We start from the raw sequence: 12385 nt of genomic DNA on the forward strand, positions 1-12385 counted from the left end.
ATCTTCTTTCGCTGTGGTTTTAATGACTTCACATACCCCACTGGTTCCAAGAATGCAAGGCAAACTTAAAAACACTTCATTATTTATATTATAATATCCCTGAAATGAAAAAATAAAGATTACAGTAGACCTGTATCTGCCCAAAAAAAAGGTTAATATAGATATGGATACTTTCTGCTTTTCTAGTCATAGTACAAAGTGATAGAAGCTGAACTTTTAAAAATGTTCTATTCATTTCTTTTCTAAACTCAAGATGCTGTTTCAGAAATTTTTTGAGAAATGAAAGGGACTTGATCAAAAACGTTCCCTTTGTGGGGAAGTAAGCTAGCCCCTTACAACAGGGGTAGCAGGTTGGGGGTTAAGAAGAGAGGAGGTCAGAGTGGATTCCCTAGGAAGAAGTATGTCAGGCTCTGGGCACAAATGGCTATCTTAAGTTTTCCTTTTTGTGCTGTATTTCCCTCCTGGTAATCCTAAGTTTTTAAGAACATTTGCTTAGCATTTGTGGCTCGTTTTAGTCATCGTTTAGGGAATATATGCTTGGGGTAAACTCATAAGGGACAAACTGTAAACTGAAGGAGACTAATGGCCAGCTAAGACCTGTTGGCACATCAGTCTGGATGACTTCGCTGGTTGAGGTGGCAAATGACAACCAGAAACTGTTTATGGAGTATATAAGCACCTCTCTGGGATTCCCCAAAATTTCTGCTAAGAAAATTTGGGAGCAACTTAGCAGAAATCCACAATTCCTGTAGCCAAGCAGGATAGTTCTTTAAATATGCTGCCTCCTCTCTTGTTACTCTAAAGACTGGTGCTATTGAAGACACCTACCTGGGTTTCAGCGTGAGCAGCAATTTTGCTGTTTTTATATTAATAATAGAAAGTTTAAAAAAATGAGAAAATTAGAATAGCAATTACCTTAGCTAAAATTGATACAGAATGTACTTTCTTTTTATTGTTTATAATACTGTCAACCAGGTCAGCAACTGATAGTCCAACAGACCAGGATCTTTGACCTTTTACCCTTAACAGTTCCATGGCTCTGGATCACCAAAAGGAAAAAAAAAAAAAAAAAAAAACCTCAGTAAATGCACAATATATGCACGTTCTACATTTTGTTTATGGTATTAATTAGATATTTTTATGGCACAGAAATAAGACTTATACAGCAATTGGTAGGGCAGTCTACAGATAACCTAATGATTATTTAAGCATAAAATGCCAGATAAGCAGTTCACAGAAAATACAGATGGCCTCATAACATAAAAAGATGTTCAGCACCACTCATTTTAACTAAATGTGAATCAAAACAATAAATATCAGTTTTGCCCATCAATTTCCATAGATAAAAAAACCTAGTTAATTTTGGAGACGCTATAGAGAAAAGGCATATCCATAATCACTGTTGATTATGTATAGTGAGTGATAGTTAGGAAGGAGATTGGCAACATCTGATCCAGAAATTCTTCTAGGAGTTTATCCTACAGCAGTATGCCCAAGTGTACAAGCATGTTTGCTGTAGCTTGTTTGAGACAGCAAAAATTTAGAATTAAGGCATCAAAAGGGGAAAGGTTAAATAAATCACTACCAAATGTAATGCCATTTAGCTGTGTAGAGAAGAAGAAGGTAAATAAATGTGTATGTACTACATGGGAAAGATGTCCAAGATTTATAACTAAGGAAACAAGGCAAGTTGCAAGATAGTATGAATAGGATTAACATATTATATTTATGGAAGTATTGGAAAAAAGTTTTTGGACAAGTGGTTACTATACTGTTAAAAGTCTCTGGAAGATAGGATTTCCCCAGCTTTTCATATTCTACTTTATAACTATCTGCAGTATTTTCAGTTTTACATTCCTTTTGTAAATAATAAAAATGATATAAATTAAACAAAAGTATGTTAATTTCTTCCTTTTAAAAACAATATAGAAGGGATTATATAACCAGTAGAATGGATTATACAACATGCTGTTCTTCTCACTAAGAAAGACAGCATTCTTTCCAGGTACTTTATTCTAAAAACTACAAACAGAGATTTAAAGAGCTAAAAATATCTACCATTCAGACTGTAGGAAAGTCTATTATTACATGATGGTGAAAGAGCAAGTGGTATGAAAATATATAGTATGCAATAGCTAACCTACTGGGCACAGACCCATAGAAGTTCTCAGAATAAAGGCAAAAGATAAAAGAATAATCTGTGAACTTCACTTTGGTTTTGCCTGAACATATAACATGGCTTTTATATTCATATTAGACTAATTTCTAAATGTATCTGATTAATAAATACATATTCATTTTTTAAATCATTGAGCAAATTCTCTTCGACAATTAAAAATTCTTAATATCCTCAGTTTTTAGATAAAGGAACAGTAAATCACTGTCTACAAATAAGGAGCCTGCTCTACCTTTACATATCACCTATGTATCTGAAATAGAGCATGCAAAGCACTCTAAGATCTACGTTCATATAAGAAACATTTGCTCACTTGTACTTTGGATTTATCCATATTAGCTGGCTTTGTTTGTATAAACCTGGTAGGTACATGCCATGTAAGTCGCTGTTATGCTAGCTATGAAGTACATAATTTTTACTTGGATAAATGCAAATAAGCACTCAGTGTTACCTGTTGGATAGCTGCACCTGAGAATTATGACTCACTGCTTCTTCCTGGCCACTCCATGTGGACGCTAAAAATTAAGTGAAAAATTAGTTATATTTTGCCAATGATTTGCTTAGGATTAAGATTTGATAAGTGATCTTTTAAAGCCAAAGATTACCTGTATTAAACTTTACATAAAAGCTTTTCTGCTTTGTAGCAACAGTCACATTTTTTCCATTGATGGCAATGAATGTGCTGCACTGACTGCCAAGGTTGAGAAATGACTCTGAGCTACAATGGCTAAAGTCTACAGACTCCCTATGAATTCTCCCTCATCAATAACAGTTCTACAAGGGTGGTTTTACTGTTCAGGCTTTCCTTCCTTACCAGACTCTGTATAATAGGCTTTCAAATATGCAAGCATTTGGCATTTGTTGCTCTGTAAACCACACTGAAACTAATTTCTTTTACTTTTTTTTTTTTTTTAACATGGGCAGGCACCGGGAATCAAACCCGGGTCCTCTGGCATCGCAAGCAAGCATTCTTGCCTGCTGAGCGACCGTGGCCTGCCCTCTTTTACTTTTTAAGGAATAAACTTATGTTCTATTTTGGGCTAGAATTTCCACAGCTATTGGAGATGCAGGGTCCTGTTTGCTAAAGGCATCTCCTAGGTTACCCATTTCCTCTCACCATCACTTATAAATACAATAAAAAATTCAAAACTCTCTGTTTGTGTGAATTTAATATTTATACCACACTTGAATATTATATTGAAATTGCAAGTAACATTTGGAAACTTTCCCAAAATTTATCTGTTTCTCATCTGTGTAGACATTCACTAGACAAATCTGTATTTGGGCAGGCAAATAAAATAAAATCACATATATAAGAATATCTTACATTTAAGATACAAGTATTTTAAACCACTTTTGATATTAGGCCACTTAGTGTCAGCAACAAAGGACACCATATGTATCCAGATCCTACCTTCCTCAAACTGATTTTAAGCTTCTAGAGACCAGGTATCATGTATTCTTTTTTGGTACTCCTAAACACATTTCCTAGTATAGTGCTGGGTACACAGAACATAATATAAAACTGATCTCACACAGTTTGGTAACAAAGAGGAAAACTTATATTGTAACCCTTAAGTTGAAAAACATGGAAAAGTTTTACATTAAATTAAAAAAACAAATCCAAAACTCATTATGTGAAAAATAGAGATCACGTGATCGTGGTTTGGAGCTATGTACCCCAGAAAAACATGTTCTTAAACTTAATCCATTCTTGTGGGTGTGAACCCATTGTAAGTATGACCTTTCGATAAATCTACTTCAGTTAAGGTGTGGCCTAACTTAATCAGGATGTGTCTTAGTCCTATTACTGGAGTCCCATATAAGCAGAATGAAATTCAGATAGATAAAGAGCAGGCTACAGAGGGAACAGCCACAGACCAGTGTCAATGGAACCTGTAAGAGAAAGGATAGGCCAGGAGAGATTCCCTTGTGCACTGCCCTGTGACAGAGGAGCCAAGTACCAAGGACCAAGGATCATCATCAGCCAGTCCCAAAATACCAGTCTTTAGGAAGAAGGCATTACCTTGATGATGCCTTGATTTGGACTTCTAGCCTCAAAACTGTGAGTCAATAAATTCCTAATGTTTAAGCCAACTCACTGCATGGTATTTGCTTTTGCAACAAGGAAACTAAAACAAGGGTAATATATGAATCATTTTCTTTAAAAATTTTGGTACATTTTAGTATATTCACAATAAATAAAAAATTGGGGAATAAGGGAAATGCCTGCTACATGAAAGAGAGCATTTACAGATCATCAAAGTGTGAAAAGAAGTGGCAAAGTAGGTATAAGAAAAGACTCAAAGGAAACAAAAAAATCTGAAAATTGAGTAATATTCCCATTTGATTTATATGTGTCTATCACATGCTTTATCTTTCTTCTCTAAGTTTTCTGAGAGATATAACAAAAGAATGTTCAAATACAGGATGAAAGCTTCACTATGTTCAAATTTGTGACAATCATAAAAATTTTTAAACAAATTTAAAGACTTAATTATTTCATTTTTGCTTTCCGAGCCCTTCAAACTTTCTAAATGTATATGCATCCTAGTTTAAGTAGTCCTTTCAAGTACACTAATCAATCATGAGCTTTTTGGTCCCAAGAACAGTAATCCTATGGACCCCCCCAAATTTTAATAGAAAATGACTTGGGCATATTTCTTCCCATTATATAGAAAACCTTCTCCTCAAGTAGTTTTCATGGTCAAAACAGATGATTTAACACTCTGTTCTGAAGTCTAGCCTTTGGATTCCTAAAATACCATTTGAAAAGGTTATCTGCAGTTTATATATGATTTTAATATCACAGAGAAATAGCAACTCCAAAGCATATGCGCTGTTGACCATCTAATTTGGGGTGACTGGCCACAACAAGGGGGTGTCAGGAGCGTTCATTCATTTCAAAACACATTTACTGAGGCCTACTATCGTCCATCTGAGCTCAAGGAGCTTACAATCTAGTAGGGCAAACAGACATACATATACAATTATAACACAATATGATAATGGTTATAATACAGGCCTGCACTTAAGTAACTTGGAGAATTAGGGAAGGCTTCTTGGGAGAGGTGGTGCTTAAATCCAACCTTGAAAGTTGAGCAGGAGTTAGCCAAGTGAATGAGGATTCAGAGAGAGGAAGCAGCAGGTACAAAGGGAAGGAGGCATGAGAGTGCATGAACCATTAAACCATTGCAAATTAATCATCTGAGTAGCATAGTATGCCTGGCAAAATGGTAGAAGATGAAGCTGGAGAGGGAAGCTGGAAATGGATCCTAAAAGGTCTGTGTATCATGTTATTCTTCCCCCAGATTGTGGCTGTGTTTCTCTCAAATGCTTGATAATTTTTTTTTTTTTACTTATACAACTGTTATTCTTGCAACTTTCTTTCCAAATCCTAATGTTCTATTCAGAAGTGCAGTTTTACGTCATTTTGCCTATTTTCCATACATTGCCACCTTACATCACTGTAACAAGAGCTACCATCTATGGAGAGTTTACTCTGTGCCAGACACTGTGCTAAGTGTTAATTAAATCATATCAAGAAATAACACAACTTTGGAGTCAGACCGGGATTCAAATCTCAGTTCTGCCTTTACCAAATATGTGACCTTGGACAAATTACTTAACCTCATAAACGGTTAAGTTTCCTCACCTACAAATTGGGAAAACCACCATCTCCTTCACAGGGTGTTTGTAAAATTTAAGTGAGAGATGCAAAGGAATTAATACAGGGCTTGACATATAGTAGGCACTCAATAAGAAATCATTAGAATTGTTATTACTGTGGTGGTGTTATGCGAATAACAGAACCAATGATTGGTCTTGGCTGAAAAAAGTGGAGAGCTCAGAGTACTGGTGTCTACACGAAACCAGTAGAGGGAGCCTCAAATCCATTTCTGGTGCTGAAACGAGTAGCTAACAGGATAAAAAGATCTGAGAGTAGAACCTCTAGACAGGATACAGAGATGGACTGGGGAGATGCGCATAAGTAGCTTCAGTGGTAGCAACAGTGTTATAATCCTTAAATTGAGTGTGGATTCATGATGGTTTATGCTATAATTAAGCTTTAAACCACAGAGATATATATATACACATACACACACATTACATGAATCCTTTTATATGTATCAAATATTATATAATACTATATTAAGTAATTCTAATTCACATGCACCTACATTCTTCTATTTCTAGTTCTCATTTGATGGCTCAAGACAAAATTATCATATTCCTTTCTTTTGCTTATATACTACTTTCCTTGGACCTCTCTCATGGCAAGTCAGCATTGCCTTCTATTATAGTCATTTTTTGTATTAGACTCTAAGTTTCCTGAAGACAGGGACTGATTCTTATGCATCTGTATAGCGCCAACAGCAGCCAGCACGGTGCCTTAGACAAAGCAGGTATTCAATAATTGTGTCTTAATCAAATTAAATTCCTATATTTGGGATAAAAGCACATTCAATCAAACATGAACTGTTTTATTTTTGGGTAAGCTTAAAACTGTTCCTGTTTGAAGAGCTCACAATTAAATTTTTTTAATTCCTTTCTTCTTTTATCCAGATATACTGGGCTGGGGTAGGGGGGATATTTATCACGTTACATCATCCTTTATTTTTTTTAAACATTTGAGCAACTAAAATAACCATATTTTGAAATGTTCTTATTCAATATTTATTGTACACCTACTATGCCACAAAAATTGTAACTCATTAAGGGTACTGCTTAAATAAACTATGGTATATCAAGAAGAATGAATGAGATTTATACATGTCATTATGCACTCATTTCCAAGTCATACTGCTAAGTAAAAGGGCAAGGTAGAGAACTGAATATGTATACTTCATATATGTGCTTGTCTGTGTACAGATTATTTCTAGAAGGCTAGACAAGAAACTGGTAACTTTTCCCTCTAGAGAAAGGAACCAGATCTGACAGAAGGGAGACTTATTTTTTCCCTGCATACCTTTTTTTTTTTTTTTTTTAACATTTTGTATTGTTTTTGTATTACAAAAAAGCAATAAATTTAAAAGTACATTTTATAAGTAGTTATAGAATAGATTTAAAATTTTGGTATGGGTTACAGTTCCACAATTTCCTGTTTTTCCTTCTAGCTGCTCCAAGACACTGGAGACTACAAGAAATAACAATATAATGATTCAGTAGTCATACTTATTTGTTAAATCCTATCTTCTCTGTTATAACTCATCCTTCTCCTTTGATCCTTCTCCCAATGGTTGGAGATATTTGCACTATGCTGCTGGCTGTGGGTTTTTCATCTGCCCTTTAAGATACTGAGGAAATTTACTTCAATTACTGAGGAAATTTACTTCAATTCTTATCTTTTTAAGTGTTTTTTTTTTTTCAGAAAATGATGCTGAGTTTTGACAAATGCTTTTTCATGATCAACTGATATATTCATGTGATTTTTTTTCCCTTTGAATTGCTGATCACACTGATTGATCTTCTTCTGTTGAACCACTCTTGCATTCCTGGTATAAACTTCACTTGGTCACAATGCATAATTCTTTTAACATGTCATTAGATTCTATTTGCTAGTATTTTGTTGAGAATTTTTGCATCTGTGTTCATTAGGGAGATTGGTCTGCAGTTTTCCTTTCTCGTAACATCTTTATCTGGTTTTGGTATTAGAGTGATGTTAGCTTCATGAAATGAGTTAGCATTCCTTTTTCCTCAATTTTTTGGAAGAGTTTGAGCAGGATTAATGTTAGTTCTTTTGGGAATATTTGATAAAATTTCCCTGTGAAGCAGTTGGCACTAGGCTTTTCTTTATAGAATGATTTTTTTTTTTCATGAACACTTCCATCCTCCCGCATGGAAGGCAAGTTTTCAACCACTGAACCACCCGTGCACCATCTGCAGGATGATTTTTGATGACTGACTGAATCCCTTTACTTGTAATCAGTTTGTTGAGATTTTCTATTTCCTCTTGAGTCAGTGTAGGTAATTCGTGTGTTTCTAGGAATTTGTCCATTTTATCTAGGTTGTCCAGTTTGTTGGCATATATTATTTCATAGTATCCTCTTATGATTCTTAAGATTTCTTTAGGATTCATGGTCAATTCTCCCACCCCTTACTTCTGAATCTGTTTATTTGCATCCTCTATCTTTCTCAGCCTAGCTAGGGGTCAATCAATATTACTGATTTTCTCAAAGAAATAACTTTCGGTTTTGTTGATTTTTTTCTATTGATTTTTATTCTCCAGTTTGTTTATTTCTGTTTAAACTTTATTTCTCTTTTTCTATTTGCTTTGGAGTCAGATTGCTATTCTCTCTCTAGTTCCCATCAGTGAGTGGTTAAGTCCTCAATTTTTGCTTGTTCCTTTTTTTTTAACATAGGCATTTAGGGCAATAAATCTCCATCTCAGCACTGTCTTGGCCACATCCCATAAGTTCTGATATGTTGTATTCTCATTTTCCTTCATTTCCAGGTATTTACCAATTTCTCTAGCAATTTCTTCTTTGACCCACTGATTGTTTAAGAGTGTGTTATTTAGTCTGTATTTAAATATTTGTGAAAGTTCTGGTTCTTTGGCTATTCATTTCTAGCTTCATTCCCTTGTGGTCAGAGAAAGTGTTTTGAATAATTTCAATCTTAATAAATTTATAAAGACTTATTTTATGTCCCAGCATATGATCTATCCTGGAGAATGTTCCATGAACACTATAGAAGAACGTATATCCTGGTATTTGGGGGGTATAGTGATCTACATATGTTGTCAGGTCCATCTATCACATTGCTTAAGTTCTTTATTTCCTTGCTGATTCTCTATCTGGTTGTTCTATCTAGAGTAGAGTGGTGTGTTGAAGTCTCCCACTGTAATTGTTGAAATGTCTATTGCTCCCTTCAGGTTTGCCAATGTTTGCCTCATGTACTTTGGAGCTCCTTGACTGGGGGCATAAACATTTATGGTTGTTATTTTTTCTTGGTGAATTGTCCCATTTATTAATATGCAGTGTCCTTCCTTGTCTCTATGACATCTTTCCATTTAAAGTCTACTTTAACTGATATTAATGTAGTTACTCCTGCTTTTTTTTTAGTTACAGCTTACATAAATGACATTTTTCCATTCTTTCACTTTCAATCTATTTATTTTCTTAGATCTAAGATAAGTCTCTTGTAAGCAGCATTTAGATGGATCATATTTTTAAATCCATTCTGCTTATCTGTATCTTTTAATTGGTAAGCTTAGTCCATTAACCTTCAAGGTTATTACTGTAAAGGCAGTTCTTGAATAAACCATCTTATACTTTTAGCTTTTATTTGTCAGGTGTATACATTCTTTCCCTTCTCTCTTTTTATTCTTTAAGTTACCCTTACTGACACTCTTCAATTCTGTGCCCTCCTCCAGACCTCCCTCTCCTATATATTTTTTCTCAACCAATAGAACTCCCTTTTGAATTTCTTATAGGCAAATTCTTTCAGCCTTTATTTGTCTGAGAAGATTTTAATCTCTCCCTCAGTTTTGAAGGACAACTTGGCTGGATAAAGGATTCATGGCTGGAAGTCTTTCTCATTTAGAATCTTAAATATATCATATCACTGCCCTCTCACCTCCACAGTATCTGCTGAGTAGTCCAAACTCACTCCTATATGGTCTCCCTTAAATGTAGTACATCACTTTTCTCTTGCTACTTTTAGAACTTTCTGCTTCTCTTCAAAATTTGACAGTCTGAGTAGCGTATGTGTTTTGGAGTATACCTAGGATTTATTCTATTTAGGGTTAATCAGATATCTTTGATTTCCATATTTATGTCTTTAATAAGACTTGGGAACTTTTCCTCCTAATATCTCTTCATGTAACTTTCCTAGCCCTTTACTTTTCTCTTCTCCTTCTGGGACACTAATGATTCTTATATTTGTGTTCTTAATGTTGTCCATCATTTCCCTGAAATCCTGTTCCATTTTTTCTTTCTTGCCATTTGCTCTTTGTAACGTTCGAATTCAATTGCCCTTTCTTGTAGCTTGCTTATTCTTTCTTCTGCCTCTTCAAATCTACTGCTGTGTAACTCTAGTATATTTTTAATTTGTTCTACAGTATCATTCATCTCAGTGAGGGCTGTTATTTTTCTATTTATTCTTTCAAATTCTTCCTTATGCTCCTATAGTATCTTCTTGATATCCTTTATGTCATTATGAACATCCTTGATCAGCTATTCCAAACTTCTTGTCTCCTCTGGTGTTTACATTTGGCTTGGCCATATCTGCCTGAATCTTCATATGCTTTGTGATTTTTTGTTGTGTTTGGGGCATATTTTTATCTAGATGAGGTTATTATGTAAGTTGATTTCCTTGACTCATCTAAGGTTTTGTAGCTGCTTGGGTTCACATTGAAGGTCTCCTTTTGCACTTGAACTGTCAGTAATTACTTGCAAAACCAAGGCTCACATCTCATGGAAGGGATGTAATTCTCCTTGAGGTGTCTAAACAGATGATACTTTCGAGTCACCTTCCCCCCTCAGTACCTCCTCTTCCTGAATGTGGTGGCTGGCTGAGTAAGGTGGTGCAGGGTGGGGAGGGAGGGGGAGGGAGGAGCTATTCTCAGCACCGGCTATTCTTGGCATCTGGCTATTCTCACACCCAGTTACTCACAGCACCCAGCAGGGCAGCTGGTCCTGGCAGGCCAAGAAGGGCTTCACATCCCCTCGGAAAACCAATAGCCACTGCAGCTTAGGAGACTTACAGTTCTAAGTGGGATCTCGGTCATTCCACCATTCCTTACTGTTGTGCAATGTGTGTCTGGTCACTGAAGTCCCCCAAACAGTTGTTCCATATAGTCCTAGTTAATTTCTTAGCTGACCTAGAGGATGAACTAAATTCTACTCCTCATTACGCTGCCATCTTGCCCCTCCTTCACTGCATTATCTTTTTGTACTATTTAATTATTTTACAATGTGCATGCATTATCTTTTCAACTAAAAAAAGCTTAATAACTTACACTTTAAATAAGGAGAAGGTATACACACACAGTGTATAAACTGTATATGAACAAAGAGCAGTGTAACAAAAGAAGAAATATGAGACAGTGTATGGTTAATTACTACATAGGTAGCACTTGCTTTTAGTTCAAAGGAGTTAAGAAATCATTGTGAAGTGATGTGATCAGAGAAAGCATCATAGTGTATGGAATACTTAACCTACACCCTCAAGGATGAGATTGGAATATGCTGAAATGGGGGGAGCAGGTGAATCATAAGGGAGGTAAATGTAGGGGACAGAGGGACCCTTTGGCTGCAACAAAGCTGTGGAGTGGGGGGGAGGCACTAGACCTAGTTCTAACTCTTCTTTGCCCCTAAAAGCTGTAGGCTTTTAGGCTCTTCCTATTCTCGCATCATTTACTGGCTCCCTAAAACAAAAGGTAATAGATGATCCCTCAAGTCCCTTCCAGCTCTATAATAACATGGCTACTTCCATAAGTACAGTTGGGAAGGAAGATTAAGCTATATTCTGAGGTGCTCTGAATGCAAAGTAAAGGAATTTATCAATCTACTCAGTGGAAATCAGTGAAGGTTTTTGAAAAAAAGAATATGTTTTAGGAATTATCACTTGAGTTAATAGGTGAAAACATATGATAATACTATGTAAACTTTGGCTAATATAATTATTAATCTAGGATCATCTACAGGGTAGACTCGAGAGGAAAGAGTAAACTTTAACAGAATGATTTATAATAAGTATAGCAAACAACAGATCAACATGGACCAGATCTTGAATGGTGGTAGTGAGGAACAGTCAGGGTCTTGGATTTGTCTGAATATCTAGACACTCTTACTCTAATACCTCTACTCTATGTTCTTGTTTCCTACCATTTTCTAGGGTCTTTTGATTACAGTTTAGTGAAAGGGAGCCTGAAATGTGTTTCTGCTCAATCATATTGTCAGATTTTATAAGGATTTATTCTATAGCCTAACTCTTTCTACCAACAAACTAGGTGGCCAGTGTAGACATATTCAGCTTTAAAATGCTGCTAAATTTTATCAAAATAATTTTCTTAAAAATTCTCCCAATACGATATATCCAAAATGGCAAAACTAGAAAACACAGAAAAGTACACACTTTAAGAAGCAACTAACCTAATCTTAAACTTATAGGAAAGTAAATACAAATGACATATTTGTAGAGTCTATTCACAATATAAGGCCTGTTATATAAAAGGCACTCAATGTGGAAGAGACGCCAACTAAG

The 12385-nt window shown here is 35.4% G+C and overlaps 1 protein-coding gene across 1 annotated transcript in view; it reads right to left on the reverse strand.

The window, feature by feature from the left end:
* The window catches only part of UEVLD (UEV and lactate/malate dehyrogenase domains), an 86054-nt gene that overhangs the window by 3510 nt on the left and 70159 nt on the right, over window positions 1-12385 (reverse strand). The window contains 3 exon segments of the mRNA XM_077114176.1: window positions 2-99; window positions 916-1039; window positions 2628-2691. Of these exon segments, the coding sequence (XP_076970291.1) occupies window positions 2-99; window positions 916-1039; window positions 2628-2691 (286 nt within the window).

The sequence above is a fragment of the Tamandua tetradactyla genome, chromosome 8 (assembly GCF_023851605.1).
Source record: "Tamandua tetradactyla isolate mTamTet1 chromosome 8, mTamTet1.pri, whole genome shotgun sequence".
NCBI lineage: Eukaryota > Metazoa > Chordata > Mammalia > Pilosa > Myrmecophagidae > Tamandua > Tamandua tetradactyla.